Genomic DNA, 20017 nt, shown 5'->3' on the forward strand with positions numbered 1-20017 from the left:
CAGGGCGGGGGCGGCGGCGGCGATTCGGGCAGGGAACGGGAGCGGCGGCGCCGCCGCCTCCCCGCCGCCCGCACATGGTGCGGTCCCGGCCGCCGGGCTCCCGCGGCCTCGGCCGCGCCGCCCGCTGCGCCAACTGCGTACGCCGGCTGCGTACGCCAAGTGCGCCAGCGCGGGGCCGCTACGCCAAGTGCGCTGCGTGCGGCCGGGGGACAGGGAGCGGGGGACGGGGAGCGACCAGGCGACACGGTGACATGGCGACACGGTGACACGGTGACAGGGACGGAGCACCTCTGCTGCCAGGAAAGGCTGGGAGAATCGGGGCTGTTCACCCTGGCGTCGGGGTGACCCGATTGTGGCTCTCCAGTACCTCAAGGGGACTCACAGCAAGGATGGGGCAAGGCTCCCACAAGAGAATGAAGTGGCAGGACAAGGGGAATGGGTTCAAATTGAAAAAGAGAAGGTTTAGGTTAGATATTAGGAGAATCTTCCCTGCGAGGGCGGCGAGGCCCTGGCACAGGGTGCTCAGAGAAGCTGCGGTTGCCCTATGCCTAGAAATGTGGCACACGGGGCTGGGGATAGCTGGGATAGCGGGAGGTGTCCCTGCTCAGGCACGGGCTGATTTTCGGGGTCCCTTCCACCCCGAACCCCTCTGGATTCCCTGCGCGGGGCGTGTGCCGGGCGCTGCGCAGCGTGCGCCGAGTGCGTACGCCAAGTGCGCAGCGCAGGAGCGCAGCGGCTCCGCCCCCGGCCCGCCCGGATGACGGTGCGGGTTCTGCCGGAGCCATGAGCTACGACCGCGCCATCACCGTCTTCTCCCCGGACGGGCACCTCTTCCAGGTGGAGTACGCGCAGGAGGCGGTCAAGAAGGGCTCCACCGCGGTGAGTCGGCGGCCGCGGGGCTGGCGGGGCGGCGGGGCGGAGCGGGGCCCGCGGCGGGGCCTGCGCCGCGCTGCGCGCCCGGCCTGGCGGGCCCGGGAGGCCGCGGGGGCCGCTGCACGGAGACCCCTGAGGGGCACCCGTGGGGCTGCCCCCGGCCCATCGCTTCCTGCGGGGCTCCGGCCGTGTGTCAGGCCCGGGGGGATCCTCTCCTGTCCTGCGGGTTGTGGTGTTTTGTGTTTGTGCTCAGATTCCCAGCGCGATGGGAAACTCGTCGGTGAAAGCCCTTAGAAGCACATTGCTTCTCCCGGCTTCCAGTGGTCCCAAGCTTTTGCTCGATGAAAGTTTTATTTCATTTAGGGGAGGAGGAAAAAAGTGCTAATTTGCAAATATCTTTGTGTTAGTGATTGTAATAAGTTCTAGCAATAGGAAGGTATAATTTTAAAAATTATAACTGTATTAATAGTTGTAGTATATTTTAATTACCCAAAAGAGAATTTAGTATCTTTGGCATGGGAGTGAATGTAACAAGATTTATTACCAAATAGATTCCTCATTTTTTTCAGAAATTAAAAATATTGTAAAAGTGGAGGCAGCATGTAGTGTAACCACCCATCTTATCTCGTGTTGAGTTTAACATTTTTGGAAGCATTTGGAACATTCCCATCCCTCTGAGAATGTGGGAATGAAGGGGAAGGGTCAAGGGTTCTTTTCCTCAGTGATGTTGGAAGAGGTGTATTCAAGGTACGAATTAGGACATTAAGGCAGCTGCAGACAGAACATTTTGGCAGCTGTAGGTGTTACCTGGCCTGATCTTCAGTGCCTTGGCTCCGAGTTGGGCAGTGCCACTGGACTAGTGGGGTTTGCCGTGGCTGTGGAAACACTGGTGGTGCTGTTGGAGAAAAGAGTTTGTAGGAGGAGCTGGAGCCTGTCTCTGAGGAGCCACAGGGATTTAGGGTGGTATAAACTGATGATGAAACTGCACCCTGAAATGCATTGCCATTGTTGTTACATCAGTCCTGCCCCTGGGTTGAGTGGGAAATAAAATCCTGACTTCAAGCTGAGGTAATGGTTACAGTATGGGGTTTGTGCTTGGTTACTGCTCACTTGAGTAAAGTCTGCAGCTGTCAGGATTTTTGGACCTGGGTTAACTTTTTTACTTCTTCTTTTCATGCACGGAAGGTTGGAGTAAGAGGGAAGGATATTGTTGTCCTTGGCGTGGAGAAGAAATCAGTGGCAAAGCTGCAGGATGAGAGAACTGTCAGGAAGATCTGTGCCCTGGATGACAATGTCTGCATGGCCTTTGCAGGTACATGGTGCCCTCAGGGCTTTTGGCAGTTACTGGGGCACCTTTGGGTGTGTTTATGGAACCTGAGAACCCAAAATGCAGGGTGTAACTGGCTGAGAACTGTGGGAAGCACAGTATTTACATGGTAGCTTATTCTTTTTTTTTTTAATATAGAGAAATAGTGTGTCAGTGTCAATAATGCTTTTAAGGGGAGATCTGATTTAACTGAATAAAACAGCAGGGTTTAGGTTCAGTGTGCAGGAATGAGAGACTCAGTTCTTTCTCCTGCCTTGCTCCCTTAGCCAGGGTCTGGGATATGTGCAGGGGTGTACACAAACTTGAGGAAAAAGTCTCTAATAAAAACAAGGCTGTAAGTGAAAAATGGCAGCATTAGCTAAAAAGTAAATAATAATAATAATAAAATAATAATTAAATTTCTTTAAAATCTTTTTTTTAAAGGGTCACACTTTTGTCAGCTAATATCATGCTGCTGTAGCCTCATTAACTAGTTGAGGTTTGCTGGGCAGATGAAACTGGACTGCATGAGGAGTAATGTCTGTGAGAATAAGCATGGCAAATCAGCTGGGATATGGAATGCTGTCAGTAATATTCCCATTACCTGGTTCAGAACTGTGTGTGTCACTTAACTCACAAACATGGAAGCTGTAAACTAACTCCTTTAGTTATTTTTGTGCCTTAGCCACTTTCTGCTGCCTTACAAATGCTCGTGCCCAGCAAACCTGAGAGTTTGAGCTCTGCTTTGATTTTCCCTGACCCCGTGGGCCTTTTAGGGCCAGATTGTGAGGTTTTCTCATGACTCTGAGGCCCCTGTGTCGTTTCAGGGCTGACAGCTGATGCCAGGATAGTCATAAACAGAGCTCGGGTGGAGTGCCAGAGCCACAGGCTCACTGTGGAGGATCCTGTCACTGTGGAGTACATCACACGCTACATTGCCAGCCTGAAACAGGTACCTGGGGCTGCACACAGCTGCTGGGGATGTGTCCTGACCTGACAGACGTGTTTTATGTGCTCTTGTGCTAGCCTGGGCTATGTATAATGTACAGTTAGCTGTGTACCAGGTGTGTACCATGTGGGACTCGAGTGTCACACGTGTAGCATGAACCACACGTGTAGCATGGAATATCTGACATTTCCTCAAGCTGTGCAAATGTCTGTGCTCTGGCCTCACTTTTACCACTACCTGGTAAAAAACACATTGTGGGTTTTTATTGGGAATGGAAAAAAAATGATTGAGTGCTGTTTGATTTGAGTTTTTCCCCCCAAGATAAAGCAGCTAGTGCTTGCAAGGCCTGCACAGTTCCATGTGTCATGTCATCAGGAACACCCTGCTCATCTCACTCCCAGAACAGAGGGCCTAGGTTACTGTCTTTTCTTCGTGGCTCCTGGTAGTTTTTCCTCCTGCAAAGCCATTGCAGGGATGGGTAAGAGGGGAGCAAATTGGTGCTCCCAGTATTTAGTATGTTTTGTGTTTGATAGTCATGAATTTAGAATGAATTGCAGCACCAAAATATGCCCAGCTGCGTTCTGTGAGAAAATTACTCATTTGCCAGTGTATTAAACTGATTTTCAGCCACCAGCGAGAATTAGAGAAAATTTAATTTACTTATGCACTGATGTGTTGGAGCAGTGGTGATGATAATAATGTGATTCTTGTAATAATCACTGGTCTGTCAGAGCAAGGCACCACTTGCAGAGTTTCACTTTGTTCCTTTATCCAGTCTCACATTTGTGTCTGTCTTTCTGGCACTTTCACCATTTCTCATACTGCTGCAAACACAGCTGGCCCAGCCCCTGCTGCCATGGTGCTGTGGATGTGAGCCCCCCTGCCCCTGGTGTGGGACATGGCAGTGACTTTGCTAGCAGTGTCCCAGGAGGGCTGTGACATGGCTCCCGTGTAACCTGCTCGCAGCAGGAGCTGCCACGATTTCCTGTGCAATCAGTGCAAATCATTGGTGAAAACGGTGCTTAGGTGTGCTCGTGGTATTTTTTGGCACGCTGGTGCCACACTGGGGCTTGCAGAGCTGGCTCTGCACCACTCAGCAGGAGGGCAGGTGCTTCTGGAAGCTGTAACCAGGTGTAGGAACAGGGCTGGACAGGAAGCACCTCTCACCTGCCTGCCTTAGGGGCTCCGTGAGGTACAGAGTCCTGACTAATGAGACAGCCAGCTAAAGCATTTCAGGTGGCTCTTGTGGTTGTAAGTGCTGCAGAGTGCTTTGCAGCCTAGCCGTGTGTTCAGCAGTGCCTGAGTGTCCTTTGTGCTCAGAGGTACACGCAGAGCAACGGCCGCAGGCCCTTTGGCATCTCCGCCCTCATCGTGGGCTTCGACTTCGACGGGACCCCCCGGCTGTACCAGACTGACCCCTCTGGCACCTACCATGCTTGGAAGGTGAGTGCCTTCAGTCCCTGGTGGAAATGGAATATATGTGAGGTAATGTCTCCTTTAAAGTGGGATTGGGGTAGAGGAGATCTCGCTGGCCAGATGGTGCTGTCCCACAGCTGCAAAAGTCCTTAATGATCAAATGTACTGAGAGTGGCCATTCAGTGGCAGTTCAGCTTTCCTTGGGAAGTCTTGTCCTGCTTTCAAAAAAAACCCAAAAGCAACCCACCTGTGCCAGATAACTGTCCTTGTGTGTGACAGATTATGCAATTGTACAACTTTGTGTTTCTGTCTTACTCTGCAAATGAAATCTTTTCTAAACTCCCATTCATTTTCTTTTTCCCCTTAATGTTTCCAGGCTAATGCCATTGGCAGAGGAGCCAAATCTGTGCGTGAGTTCCTGGAGAAGAACTACACTGATGAGGCCATTGAAACGGATGATCTGACTATTAAACTTGTCATCAAGGCTCTTCTCGAGGTGAGGCTGTTTCACATCTCTTCTGTGGCTTTTCACTGTCCAGATTCACTTCTTAGGTGTGAATATGGGAAAATACTTGTGGGTGTCCCAAGGAAGTACTGCAAAGGATCTGTGAGAGCTGTTTACTGTAGGCTGTGGGTGTTGGATTGAATTCAAGGTTCAGAATAATTGGGGTAACAATTTCCATAGTTTACACAGAGCTTACCAGCAGCTCTGAGGAGGAACACAGACTTCAGTTCTGGGCGTTAACACAAATGCACCAGAGATGTGCTAAAGCACATGCTGAGTATTTTATTTTTTTTATTGAAGTTTAAGATACAGAAAACAGCACAAGTCAGGTGGTGGGGCTGAGGTGCTCTCCATCTGCCCAGGGCACTGACACCACTGTGAAGACCCTTTTGAGAGTTAGTGCTGCTGGTGTTGAGAGCTTTAAGAGCTAAGGAGTGCAATACACCCATCCACATCTATTCTCCTTCTAAGGAGACCTGAGAGGGGTTTGTTGGAGTGAATTCTTGGCCAGGCTCCTAAAGCTTCCCTCTGCCTCATGCAGGTGGTGCAGTCTGGTGGGAAGAACATCGAGCTGGCGGTCATGAGACGGGAGCAGCCACTGAAGGTGAGGCTGTTGTTTGCTTCTCTCCCCTTGAGCCTGTCTCTGATACTGTCCTTGTTGATCTGCCTGAAGTTAATCTCACATTTTGCACTGACAAATACTTCAGTTTATTCTTAGTAGCCAAGGAATGTTGTTGTGTCTGCAGCAGGTACCTGCTTTCAGATAAACAGCAGTTCTTCCCATGGCAGAAATTAGAATCACTTCCATGAATGTCTCCTAAGTTTATTGGTATCCTGAGGGTCACCCATGTTTCTGTTTTAGATCCTAAACCCTGAAGAAATTGAGAAGTATGTGGCTGAAATTGAAAAGGAAAAGGAAGAAAATGAAAAGAAAAAACAGAAGAAAACATCATGATGAATGAAATGCACCCGCTTAGCTGCTTCTTTTTAATTCGAGTGATGGGTTATTCTGTATAGACATGTAGGCATTCCAGTTACTCATACTGTGCTCTCTTGAGATCTACAATAAACCTACTGATTTTTTTTTAAAGCTGTTATTTAAAAAAAACCTGTCTGTTCCTTGGATTTTAATTACCCAGGATGATCTGGTTGGCTACAGAACAGCAGCAGTGACCCATTAAAGGACAGAGACTTTGCTTGCATTTTTTTCCCTGGACACTTCACTTTGTTTAATGGTTCTTTTCTGCACTCTCTCAGCATGTCCCTATTTTTTTTTTACCTTAAGCAGTTGTTTTGGGAGGTTGTGTTATGGTCTCAACATAACTAATGTGGAGTTGGGGTTTTTATTCCCTAACAGGCATGTTTCAAGGTGAAGAGGCTGGCTCTGCCTTGCAGCAGCCTGTGACAGAGGTGTGTGTTGTACTGCTAAAGGACAGCACAGAGATGGGGGCTGTGTTTTGGGGGTCAGCATGGGACTGTGCTGCTGCAGGGAAGCGCTCAGGGCAGAGGTGCATGGCCTGGTGCTTCCAAGTCTGGTTCAGAGTAAAGCACTGCTGGTGTGGTTCCCAGGGGGGATTTGTGCACCAGGAACTAAACAATAGCAAATGTTACATACAACAGAGTTGTAGCTCCTCCACTTTCTCCTCTGGTATTTGCCCTCTACCTCTTACCCCAGCAGTTGGTTTGAGCTGCCTCCTCATTTCAGAGGAACCTCAGGCCCCTCCCCACCTGAGCTCACTCTCAAGTCTCAGTACATGAAGCAATAGGTACAATAGGTACAGGTGCTCCTTTATTGAAAACGTTTCCCCATTTGTATCCACCAAGGGGGTAGAGCCAAACTGCCCTTCAGTCTGCTCCTGCACACCCAGAGAGGCTGTGACAGGGTCAGAGCAGGACTGGGGTGGCAGCAGGCACAGCAAGGACTGAATGTGGCCCAGAAGCCTGCAAGGGACAGCCCTGGTACTCCAGCCCCTGCTCAGGACACTGAGGGACTCCAGGGATGCTCCAAGCAGCAGAGCTGAGTGCTGGGCTCACACAGCCGGGAGCTGTTTACAGGGAGATGCTGCCCAGCAAAGTGTGGGCAGAGGATCCCACAGGAGTCAAGGACAGGGAAGCAGCAGTGCTGCTGCTGCTGCTCAGGGACACATCAGACCACATGAGCCAGAGGAAGTGTGGTCCAGAACACCAGGGAAATGTATCAGCCCTCGGGCTGGAATGCTGAAGTCAAAAAAGCTGCACTTGGTTGTCTGCTCAAGTCACAATTGTTCCCACACGCTGGGAACGTTCCATGGGGAAGCTGACAGGGCTGCAGCTGAGCCCACAGTGCTCCTGGGGAAGAAGGGCTCACAGGTAACAAGCCCTGGGGCTGAGCCACAGCCACCAGCCCCCTCTGCTCCTGGACAGCAGGAGCCAGGCCAGCACTTGGCTCAGAGGCTGGGCCACAAACTTGAGCAGTGTCAAGGATGTGCTTATGCCTGGGATCTGGAGCTTTACTGTGGAAACAAGGGAATCGATCCCGCTCAACTGAAAAGGCACAGCTATGTGTGAATAATGGTGATTACACAGGAGCAGTGAGGATTTCTCCTCCCATCCTCTGCCAGGGCAGTGCAATTCCATCTCCACCCTTAGAGCCACACTGGCTGCTTTGCCAGCAGAAAAAGCAGAGGCAGAGCAGCTCTGAGTGAGGCGTTTCAGCTCACCCCAGCTCAGAGGTGTGAGCCAGGGCCTGCAGCAGCAGCTCCTGGGGAGCCCCAGGGCCTCCCTCTGCAAGGCTGGAGTAACATAACCCTCATCAGGCTGAGTCCCAACATGGGAACCAGGGCCTGGATTTGGGTGTTTCAGCCTTTTTCCAATACTGTGTAACACTTCCAAGTTTGCCAGAGCTCTGCAGCCAGGTTTTCTCCAGCTTGGATGGGAGCCCTGCAAGGACAGGTGCCAGAGGAAGCGTAGGGAGTGATGTTATGGAGCTATGTACAGAACAGAGGTGGAGGGAAACATTAAACATTTACATGTTTATTATAATTACAATTTACATTACTCCAAAGAGCAGCCCCACTGCTATGTTCTAATTCTCAGCAATAAAGTCCTACAAAAATAAATCCAAGCTTTTACAGTAACCTAGGTCAATGCATAACTAAAAAAACTTGAGCTATGTAAGGGGTTCAGTCATCAAGGTGCTTTTTCAACGAAATTCCCTACCAACCAAAAACGGGACACATGCCTATAGCAATTTAACCCACTTATTTCATGCAAACAAAGGTAACCCCTCCCTCCCAGCCCTCTCCCCACATACAGATTTTAAAAACAAAAGAAAAACAACTAAACTATTTACAGTATGGGGGTATAGAGGAAAGAAATTAAACATGCCCATCTGTTAAGCTTCATTATATGGTCTCCCATCCCTAGCTGAATGAAAACACTCCAAAGAGTTCCACCACAGTCTACAGAGTACAGAGAACTGTTTGCATTTGCTGCTGCCTCCAGCAAGGTACAAACCGAGGCAAACAAGTCAGAGCTTCAGGTCTCCTTCCCAGACAGTCACTACTGCCAAAAACTCTGCACATGAGTGGGGACAGTCACTGCTCCCATCCCACATGGTGTCCCCACGCTCCAGTCAGGAGCTCCAAGCCCCAGGCACTCCCAGCACCCTGCAGCTCAAGGCAGAGCCACGGTCCTGTGGTACCTCCAGCCCAGCAGCAGCCCACAAACAGCTGTACAGTCAGAAACACTACTACATGATCAACACTCCAGTATTCCCAAGTGACAATATACACAACTCCTCAGCACCAGGAATCCATTTCTCCAGATACCAAGTGCTACTTCACACCTGCTGCCAAGATCCGTGAGACCAGCAGCACCAAACGATCCATTTGGTTACTCAGAACAAACAAATTATAGCTGGTTTATTTCAAGTGAGCTTTGGTTCCGTGTTAAAACAGCATGATTTCTCTTCTCCAGGGTTCAGAAAAGGAGTCTGACTTTGAGCTTAGACTATAGCAGCCTTGAGAGACCCAGAAAGAAGAACCGTGTAAGTTAGTCTGCACTTGAAAAACACAAAAAGAAAAGACACCCTGAAGAAGGTACCCCTGAACACATTCCCTCTTCCAAAAAATATTCCAGCAGACAGTGGCTGGTCCAAAGTAAGTCCAAAATATAAGCAGTAGTACATGAAATTCTGTCGCTTGAGCTGAGACAGTAAACAATATGAACCATTTTCCCACGTTAGTGCAGCAGTTGGTTGTTTTCTTTCTATATACAGTTTCATCCTCTCAAGAGATGAACCTATTCAGAAAAAAGGTAGAATTAGATTTGATATTATGGGGCTCTTCTCCCAAGAAGAAAAATAGCAAAGCTCACACCCCTGTATCAGCTGAAATGCTTAGTTAGAAAACAAAACTGCTTGCCTTGCTTGAGCTGAGCCTTTTCACAAACAGGTGAGACCAAAAAATCAACATGTTAAATCACCCCTATCTCCTTCTACCATTTAGAAATATGAATCAGATCCAATAAGGAACAATTCTCGATATATCCATGACACTGGAGGGCGAAACAGGCTGCACAGACAGTTCAGGCAAGGATTAAGAGACAAACCTGGCTCAGAGAGAGTATTTACTCTTGCTAGAGCACTTGCCTCTGAAGTTACACTCTGCCAGTACCAGCTCTGTGAGTGGTTTGGTTTCTCCTCGCTGCTCCACTCCCCCTTCCACCTCGGAATCCACCTCGAAAGCTGCGGCCGCGAAGGAACCGTCCAGACACTCCAAACGTCTCTGTATTGAGCTTCCTCTCCTCAGCCCACGTGGTGCGCCTGGAACTGAGCAAGGCTGAGTTCAGCTTGAGCACAAACATTACAGAACCAGCAGCTCACTTAGAGAGGAAGCCTCTCACCCCTGATTTTGTTGAGCTGCACTGCAACAAGCAGCAGCTGCAGTGTACCTGCTCTAACCCAACTCCCCTGCAGCCACACCACAGAGCCAAGGGAACCCCTCACGCTGACACTAAAGGGATGTCTCATTTCTCCAGGCACTTGAGAGCATCAGTGGTGGCAGTGAAAGCTGAAGCTTTTCCTTCATATTCCCAACATTTAACCTAAAGCATTTCCACAGCCAGAGCTGACCTCTCTGCCCCACCTCCAGGCTTAGCTCACTCCTGTCTGCCAGCTGCACCTTCAGTACAACATGACCCTGATGCCTCCTCTCCCACAAGCCAGATAAGGGATTTGTTTAAAATCAGTGGGTTCAAAGTCAGTACTGGGAAACAGAAATGGAAACTCCTCTATCATAGTTTAGACAAGTGTATCATATCAGCTGAAATGCTTTTTGTTTGATCCCACTGTATGAAGCTTGGTTCACATCACTTGTGAGCCACCAAATACATGGCAATATTCCCTGTCTAAAGGGTATTCTAAAATTTTTAGATAATCAAACCATGTCACATAGATTATGTCTGAAATTTTATGCCTAAAATTTCATTTAAAAACCAAGCTTTTAAAAAACACTTACCTAGATTTCAGTTCTGAAGAAATGTTGTCAAAGAAAGACTTGGATTTATCATAATAGCAGTTGGGCCCCAGCAGGTCCTCCTCCGCATTACCATCATTGTTTTGGGTTGCCACTCCAGGGTCCCCTTTTTCTTCCCCCGTCTCTGCTTTGTCATCTGAAGATAATGAAATGTATTACACCTCCTTGAGGCACACACTGCAGAGCCATCTGTTCCTCTTGCTCCCTCAAACAAGATTTGAGAGGTAATCATACAGTTTTTCAGAACCAGTTTGTCTATGCAGTGTTTACTACTAGCTCAGCAATTCATATTTAATGAAGGCACAAACCTTTAAAGTTCAGTTTCTTCTTGAATTCTTTATCAAGCTCCTCTCTGTTGAACTGTGCATTTGCACTTTCAAAGTCAAAGTCACCTTCAAACTTTATTGTATTTTCCTTCACAGTAGTTGGTCTGTTTTGTCCTCTAGAACGGTTTCTGGTTCTCCTGTTTCCTGAAAGCAGGAGAGTTTAAACACTTGGTAACGCACAGGGAGGTTACATGACTTGCTCAAGACCAGAGGAAACCAGGGATAGAACTCAGGAGTTTCTGGCTTCCAGTCCTGTGGTTAGGCCACACCTCTTTGAAAGCAACTTCTGATTTTGGCTGTAGAAGACACATTACAGCAACACTTTACCTTTCTGAGCAGCATTCCTGGATGTTAGTCTTACCACTAAGAGTGCACCCAACTTCCCTTCCAGTGTACAGAGAGGAAGTCAGGACAAGCACTACAGCAAGAAAAGCTGAGGGAGGTGGGGAAAATTATCTGCCTGCTCTTCACCTGCAAACACAGCACTGTAATTAGCCTAAAACTCATCTTGACGGCAAAGAGGAGGTCTCAGAAAATCCAGCAAAAGACTCATCTACCCACAAAGGGAGCTTGTACTCTGTTTAGTTTCTGGTTTCCAACTGAGATGCTATCAACTTCTTTTTGGAAAAGCTGTAACCCAGTCTACACACAATTTAATTTGAGGACCTGAAGTGTTGTTTCCTGTCCTTTCTCATTTTATTTGGGCAGAAACCTCTTTGAATTACACCTTCTTCTGGCCCATGCTTGCACTGCCACTTTGAAATAAGAATTCTGCTCTATGGAGGTGAGTGTTCCATAGCTCCTCTCTGTTATAAAAGCACTGGAAAGTCTCAAACAGGCTGCCTCTCCCAGTAAATATACTTGAGGTTTCAGAGAAATCCAGTTGCTGCTGCCAAGTCACAGCATTGATTTTTATGACATACCTTCAACTTTTCTAGAAAAGGCGCTAGAACTCTGTCCCTGGAATGTTCTGAACTTCTGCGACTCCAGAAGCTGTTTTGTTAAGGAAACATCTCTGGATGCCCAAAGCTTTCTCCCAGTCTTCTGTCAGTTAATCCTTCACTGAAGTTACCACCACTTGCCTTCACAGGCTGTTGAGACTGTTTAGCGCCAGCTTAACCTACCCGATCTTCTTCTTTGAGGTCTTCTGTTTTCATCATTCACCTGTCCTTGGGTTTGCACAGGTGCTGCCTGAACTGTATCTACTGAACAAGAAGGATAAACTTTAAAGGAGCACAAGAACAATCCCCAGCCAGCTCAGGGCAGCAGTGCACCTTGGAAGGCTGCTCCAGCCCAGCACTCAGGGCTGAAGTGGTGCGTACGTACCGCTCGCTTTGCTGTTGGCCTGCGGGACCTGCCGGGCGCTGCGCGGAATCCCCGGAGTCACCTTCACTGGGGGCAGCTTTTGGGAATTCATGCTGTCAACTGGGCCTGTCTGGACAGCCTGCTCTACCATGGGGCTTTTGCGGACTGGGTGAACAGAGGGAAAGCCAGCACCTGGAAAAAATCCCAATGACTAAGTGCCTCTCAGAAAATGAGCCAACACCATTCAAACCCTGCCCACTTCTAGGGAGAAACCTTTTGGTCAAGAATGACTCAAAGCCTTGAGTGTGCATCTTTACAGGCTAATTTTAAGTGGCACCAGGTAAGGCACCACTGCCATACAAGTCATGGCTCTCACATCCAGAGCCTCAGTTTCAGGAAATATACCCATATATTTCTTAAATCAAGTTAGACAAACATTAAACAACCAAGCCAAGTCAGTCGCTCAGACAGTTTATACCAAAATCTAATTTCCACATTATGCAGGATTTTACTTTACATGATAACTTTAAATCTGAAACAAAAATTCATCATTTTGAAACTGTTCAAGAAAGTTACCCCACTTTGTCAAAAAGGTTTTGCAGCAAAAGCTTAAGCACCTCAGCTATATCCCCTTTTGTAAGCCGCTTTTAGAAGTCCTTCAACTTCATTGCTTATTGTTAGAGCTTTCAGACAAAGAAAACCTGAAACCAGACCAGGATCTCAAAGTTACCCTTTTAAATTCCTTCTTGGTCAAGGCCAAAGTGTTACCAAGACTTCTGTTGCTCTTCCATCCAGGCTTATTTATTCACACTACAAAACATGTAAATACTTTTCATGGTTTGGTATACCTTACACCAATTATATTAAAAAGTGACAGTCTTCAGTACTCAGAAGAAACACTGCATTCTAGCTTTAATTAGAAGGTTTGGAGTACTACAGGTTCATGTAGTTATGCATAAGAACTGCTTGGAAGCAAACTTTAACTGAATATATTAAAAGAGCAAGAAAAGTGAAAAGCTGAAGAGTTCACACAAACCAAGCCACTGACACTTCTGGGTCACCCAAGTCCAACATGAGATATACCCAGTAGGTTACATCATGCAGGTTCCCAGCTATTGTACACCTGGAAAACTTGCAAGGAAGACAGACATATCCTAAGGATTATTGAGTAGGACAAAGCTGATGTGCAAGTTTAACATAAGAAAGTTTCAAAGTTTAGCCAGAATATTGGGAAACTACGTACAGAGAGATGGCCAAAAGCAGAGAGTAAGTAAAAAGCTTCATGCCAACACAAGCATACATGCTTAAGCTAAAACCAGATGAAACTAATTATGTTTAAATGCAGGCTGCACCTGGTCACCCTGCTCTGAGGAAGGTCAGTCAAGTATCTCAACCTTCTTTAAAGGTTTTACACACAGAAGCAAGCACCCAGAACTGTTATGTCTGCTGCTCAGGACTCAGGGATTGCTTACTGTTAGTCATGCTTTACTAACTGGGAGTCTGGACAAGGTGCAATGCCCCATCATGCATGAAATCTACCCTGATGTTTCCTCGATTACAGAACATACAACCCAACTTTTGATCAGCCTAAGTCTTCAACCACAAGGCCACCCACAATTTAGGCAGTGTGCTTTTTTTTCCAGGAAAGGCTGACCAATTCCTCACCCAAACCCTGTGGTGACACATGTTCCTGGACAGGATGCAGCACATGAGCATCTCTAAACTTCATCCTTCTCCTGATACTTACACAAGAGGATCCACTGTCCTGGACTTTTCCTTTCTCCTGTCTCTCTAATTGATACTTCTAGGACAGGAGGAATCACACTTCATGTAATGAAAGGCAAAAAAAAGCTGAGAACAAACTAGTTCTACTGGCATTACCCATATAAGCACTATCATTTTAGGAGGGGTTAACAAGAACAGAGTGTTTGCAAGTGCCATGCAGTTCTTCCAAATATTTGGAGTCCTCAAACTGCTGTTACCCTTGGAAGAGAGCTGATGGGGCTCTGAAGACATGTCAGGCTCTGAAACAGGTTGTGGAGACGGAGAAGAACTAGGGCTGGAAGCAGCTGCTGATGCTGGAGGGCTTACCAATTTCTCTAAAGAGATAGAGGGAAGAAGAGAGAGCAGAGATACATGGATAAGATACAAGGTAGTGAAACATCTGAAGGACTTGGAAAGAGATACAAGATTCTCTAGAACAGCATTAGAGCAGCTTATTTACAGTCTTCTCTGGAAATACAAGTTCTTTTTACATGTGATGTGAGGTGTGTTAGGTTAAAAATGAACTGGCCTCAACTGTCAGGTATTCCCATTAATTTCAGAAAGAAACTTCAGCTATTTAGTTTGTTTCTTTCGTGTGTGTGTGTGCACATGCAAGTGAAACATAAGCCTCTTTGCAGTAAAACCATTGCACAAAGTTGTGAGCTGCTTATTCACTGCTCCTTGCAGCCTGACACTTGGCAAGGAGTTTGGTGTTAGTTACTGTTATTTGCTTTCACAGCAGCTGCATACAAGACCATCCCTTTATTCTAGCAAGTAAAGTTTGTACTTACCTAAACCTAAGGAAGCTGCATACTGCTGGCTAAGCAAAGAGCTGGCAGCAAGCTGGCTGTAAGGTGGCATACCTCTAAACGGGCTGTAAGGCACATGTGGCTGAAAGGATGATGTAGAGGCAGAGCCCAGTGAAGACTGTAACAAGACAAAGTACATTTCCATTTACAGTGTCCAAGAGGCAGCTTGCTTTGGCAGTGATTCTTTATTGCATGTATAGCATTACTAAAGCTTAAGTAAATTCTGAGAAGGGTTAGTTTACCTCTTTATGATTTTCCTGCATTCTCAGCTAGCTCTGGCTTTTGTTGACTGAAGTCTTAATGCTGCTGCTACTTTAAGCATTACAACAAAATTCAGGATGCTTTAAATAATCTGAAGATGCCTGGAGGCACTGATTGCCTTCATTTCTATAAGTTTTTACCAAAATGCAGTCCTTCAACACCAGTTTTTTATCTCAGCTTTTTATCAAGACTTCAGGCTAACTTACTTGGACAATGGCAGGATCTTGTGGCAGAGTATGCTGAGCTTTTGGAGGTTCACAGACAGTGATGTCTTTGATGTCACTTCCTCGAAAAATAATGTACTCATAGATTTCTTCTCTGGGAGGAGCCGGTCTGTCTGTGGGCCGGTCCTCGGTCCCGAAGGATCGCACTGGAGCATGGAAACGGTGACATTAGTGCAGCACTGCCACTGCAGCACTGTGCAAGCTCAGATTCATGCAGTTAACAAGCACTCCTTCAACACTTGCCATTTGTAACAACAACAACAGCTACTTCCAGAACCCTCAATCTCCTTCTCACACACATCTGCTCCCTCAAATGCCAACTTTTTCAGCAGCCTGTGTAAACAGTTTTGTTTACATCAAGCTGTGAAGGTAAAGACCATAGACCAGCTGGAGTGAAGAATCCTACTGCAAACCCAAGGACTTCCCCACAGCACTGTACTCTCCTTCCCTCCCCAGCAGCTGTCCCAGTCAGGCATTCAGCTCCAGGCAACTGCACCACACCCAGGGGAGGCCCCTGAAGCAGCAGGGGGAAATTCTAGAAGGCTTTAGAGCCCAAATCTGCACCTCTGGTTTCATACATTTATTATGCAGATAGAGGTGATTTTATCAATGATAAAAACTTGCTATTAAAATTCCCTCTCTACTCCAATGACACTGTTTTTATGATTAATGTGACTACAAAGCAAGTCATCAGTGATAAATCTAACTGCTTAGGAGGCTTTACTGAGTGCCAGCTACCAGAATACTTGAACAGACACTAACCAGCAATGTCACACATCAGAGTGGAAAAAAAAAACACTTCAGCTGACTGTGGCCACTACTAGGTAGAAGCATAAATTAATTTGAGCCATTTAGGAAGAAGAGGTCGGACAGGATTATTGGCACAGGAAAACAGATAGCACAGTTACATCAGGCACTGACAGGTAAAAGCCTTAAATTTCAGCCACAAGTTAGAGGAACTCCCAAGTTCACTGGTGTGGCTGCTTTCTGTCTTTGAGACACTCCCAGTTCAGATGAGTACTGGCACATACTGGCTTGAAGCACATTTTCTGCCAATGGAAGAACTCTGTATTGGACTCCCTCAACTGCTTCTAGCAGGTTATCACAGAAGCACTGAAACACCTCCACCAGGACATGCCACTCTTCCTGTCACACAGATGGGGACACCACATCTTCCCAGGAAAAAGAACACCAAAAGTGGATGCACTGAGCATCCCTGGTACACCATGTTGCTTCTAACTCACAAGGAATGTTGGCAGCTGTAGCCAGGGATACTCAAGAGTCCTGTTCCAGGGTGTATGCACATGGCTCACCTCACACCGGGCAGCACTTAGTGCCACAAATGGCCTTCAGCCCTGTTAACATACAGGTGAGCTCCCAAGGAGCAGGTGAATGCCAGAATGTCCCTATCACACTGCTCAGCACCTCATTTGCACCTAGCAGGAAGGGGATCTTCACTGGTACAAGGACAAAGTGCCAGTCATTTCCTTTCAATGGCCATCTTCCATGAATTCCCAGGGTAAATAACCTCTCCAAGTTATTTTAGATCTCCAGCTGCTGCTTGATCATATTACAGCTGTAACCCAGTCAACCAGAAGCAGATTATAAACTGAAAGCAATGCTTGTAGCCTTTTGGACATGAACTGTACCACTAATCTCTCTGTTCAAAATTAGATTATTACAGCTCACGGCAAGATGTACTAAAGGTATCCAGGGCTCCTGCAGACTCCACAGCTAACTTGAAAAGCCCATCAACTTCCACATGGACAAGCACATGACCTGCAAAGCCCAAAGCTACCCAGGCAGCCTCTCAGTTGGCTGGTCCCAAGGTTTCTAAAAAGAAAGGTGGAAAACCAAGTCCTTGTTGTAGACAAAACAGGGCTGTAGGAGTTGAGCTTGCCTGTCCCTGCACCTCAGGTGTTTAACTGTTTCTGGCACTGCACAAAATGCAGTTTAAAGTTGCTGTGGAGGTGGGAAGGGCTGTCTCCCATGAAGTTACTGACTATTGCTTACAGATGAACAGGAAATCAATCCCACAACACTGCAGCTCCTGGTTTACAACACAGCTCCTACTCGTATAGGGCTAAGCTCTGAAGGGGCAGGAAGCACAGCAAGATTGCCTGGAAAGCAGAGCTTACGTGGATATTTTTTGTTCCAAAACTCCAATTTCTTGAGACTTTTACTTAAGGGGGAGCAAGTTCCTGACAGGACACCAGTAGGCTTAAACTATCTTTGTTTGCAATTTAAGTTTAGCCTCTAACAAAACAGACAACTTTCTTGTAGTGATTAATTAAGCCCATGGAATCTCCAGCATTTAAGATTCTCTGCACATATTGAGGTTTAACAAATATAAATCAATTGAAATCAGCCTGGCTTCAAGTGAGAGGCTGAACCAGATTTCCTGAGGTCTCTTTCAATTTAAATATTTTTGTATGAATGATAGAACAAAAGAGAATGACACTTGCATTGCACATGGAAGTGTTTAAACAGTGGCATCCAGGGTTTAACAACAATTTACCTGGACAGCATGTCAGTAATTCATGGCCCTTCTAATGCCTCAGAGATCAAGTGTTTTAAACCACCGACACCACACAGGGGGTTGATACTGCCGTGACTAACTTCAACATTGTTGCTAAACTTGTAATTCTGACACTAATTTTGCTTTGCTATAAAGTCTCTAAATTTGAAAACCCTCTCTGAGCTACAATGAAAAGCAGGGTTTGCCATGTAAAGTTTATAGAACAGCTCTTTAGGTGGGGAAAAATGTATTCCCCACCTACTGCAACAACCACTTAGGCATTCCAGTTCATCAAAACTGAACACTGAGAAACCAATTAATACAAGAACTGCCAGAAATCTTATCCAGAGCACATACTTACTCACATCATAAAGCACTTTAATCACACATGCCTTTGAAACACACCAACTCTAAAGTAGCAAGTGCAATGTGTAAGGCAGGACTATGTAAGGAGCCATTTCTACTTGCTGCTGGGTCAAGGTGAAGACCTTCCTGCACCTAAAGGAGAGGAACTGCCTCCTTCCAGCAACCTCTGAAGTACTTTGAGCCAAGCACTAACATAAACAACTCTATTTAAATTAACGTGCATTTAAATAAACGGCTACATTCCTAGAGGAAAAGAGAATTTGAGAAAACTCGCATTTTTAACTTCAGAAGACACTCTAAAATAATAAATAATGCTAAATAATGTCCAGCTAAATAATGCTAAATAATGGGTGCTAAATAATGTCCAGCATCATATAAACATCGTTATGCTGGGTAAACACTGGGGCACAGGCTGTCTTGAGGGTAGTTGTGAATCTGGCAAGTCAGTGCCTCCTGCCAGCAGAGCCTTTCAAAACAAAAGGTGTTTGTTTTGTGGACAGCCCCGACGGCTGGCTGCAGGCAATGAAGAACGTGAGAACTTCCCAGAAGCAGGAAGGACAAAACTCAGGGAAAGAAAACGCCGATGCACATTAGCTGAAGTAGCCAAGATGGACTTGAAAAGCAGTACAGGAGTAAGTTCATGTTTGAGGGACTAAACAAGACAGGACAGGTTTTACTGAGATGAAATACAGGAGTTCCCAGCACAGGTGACAACTGAACCCAAATGACACTGTTTCAAAGATAACGATCAGTATTTCTACAGGGAAACAAAACCTAAAGCCTCGCTGAGGAGCCAGCAAGGTCGGCGAGCCAGACCCACGTGCAGGTGGCCCACAGCGCTCAGTGCAGCAGCTCCCACCCTCCTCACCTGAGCAGAGTCCAGTTATCGATCACGGAAGGAACAAAGACACCACAACAGCAACTGTTTTCCTCAGCGCCGGCCTGGGGCCCTCCTCGAGCCGAACACCGACACACAGCCGGGCACAGCCGAGCGAGGGGCACCGAACCACGCACAGCCATGCCGAGCGTCACCTCCCCGCGCCTGACAATGGCAAGGGGAGCCAGCGCTGCCGGCTGCCCGGGAATTCCCGGGGAGAGCCGAGGGCTGCTCAGCATCCCGGGCCCTGCCGGCCCCTCCGGCGCGGCTCCGTGCTGACTCACGGAGAGCAGCAGCGCTCCGGACCCGGGGCTCCAGCCCCGCCGCAGCCCCGCGGGGCGGGCGGGCCCCGGGCGCGCTCATTGTTCGCGGCACGGCGGCCCCCGCCGCGTCCCCTCAGCCAGCGCCGGCCTAGGCCCGCCCGCGCCCCCCACAGGGCCCCGCCTCACCCTTGGCCAGCGCCACGGTGGAGTTCTCGGTGTCGATGGTGTAGAGGATGCCCTCATAGCGGATCTGCGCCTTGGAGATCAGGCTGATCTTGCTGCCGATGTAGGGGGTCCCCGAACTCATGGCGGCGGCGGAGCCGGGGGAGGGGAGGGGGGTCCCAGAGCCGCGCGGAGCCGCCGCGCCGCCCACGCGCACTGCGGAGCCGGGACCCCGCCGCGCGCGCCTTATATAGGGCGGAGGGAGACGGGCCGGGGGGAGGCGGAGGGGGGCGTGATGCGCTACCGCGCATGCGCCGCGCGCTATTGACCAGACGGGAGAGACGGGGTCAGACGGGGAGGGGCGGAGGGGGGAACACCCGGGGCTCGCGTCACGTGACCAGCGCGGGCGAGGGTGCCACGTGCGCCGCGGGGCGGGGCGGGGCGGGGCCAGCGCGGGCCTTTAGGGCCGGCGGTCCGCTTCCCGCGCTGCCGCGGCTGAGGGGAGCGCGCGGGGCGGGGGCGCTGAGGGCGGCTCTGTGGCACCGGGGCTGCGCCGCCGCCCCTCGTGTGGCACCGC

The 20017-nt window shown here is 48.1% G+C and overlaps 2 protein-coding genes across 3 annotated transcripts; one reads left to right on the plus strand and one right to left on the minus strand.

Annotated features, from left to right (window-relative positions):
- Positions 1-723: 723 nt before the first annotated feature.
- PSMA7 (proteasome 20S subunit alpha 7) lies at positions 724-6139 on the plus strand. Its single transcript, XM_041478438.1, has 7 exons — positions 724-879; positions 2059-2185; positions 3007-3131; positions 4449-4571; positions 4921-5040; positions 5591-5653; positions 5912-6139. Exons 1-7 carry the CDS (start codon positions 784-786, stop codon positions 6002-6004), a joined length of 747 nt encoding a protein of 248 aa, XP_041334372.1. The 5' UTR covers positions 724-783; the 3' UTR covers positions 6005-6139.
- Positions 6140-8045: 1906 nt separating this feature from the next.
- On the minus strand, positions 8046-19663 carry LSM14B (LSM family member 14B). Of its 2 annotated transcripts, none has more exons than XM_041478465.1 (10): positions 19465-19663; positions 15237-15400; positions 14752-14887; positions 14179-14295; positions 12218-12388; positions 12016-12093; positions 10874-11035; positions 10548-10701; positions 9680-9859; positions 8046-9330 (listed from the first exon to the last, which is right to left on the minus strand). In XM_041478465.1, exons 1-9 carry the CDS (start codon positions 19583-19585, stop codon positions 9688-9690), a joined length of 1275 nt encoding a protein of 424 aa, XP_041334399.1. In that variant the 5' UTR covers positions 19586-19663; the 3' UTR covers positions 8046-9330; positions 9680-9687. The 2 variants fall into 2 exon arrangements, with proteins under 2 accessions (XP_041334399.1, XP_041334398.1); XM_041478464.1 differs by having other exon boundaries at positions 12016-12096.
- Between the last annotated feature and the right edge of the window lie 354 nt (positions 19664-20017).

This window comes from Pyrgilauda ruficollis, unplaced genomic scaffold, assembly GCF_017590135.1.
Source record: "Pyrgilauda ruficollis isolate IOZ18807 unplaced genomic scaffold, ASM1759013v1 scaffold45, whole genome shotgun sequence".
NCBI lineage: Eukaryota > Metazoa > Chordata > Aves > Passeriformes > Passeridae > Pyrgilauda > Pyrgilauda ruficollis.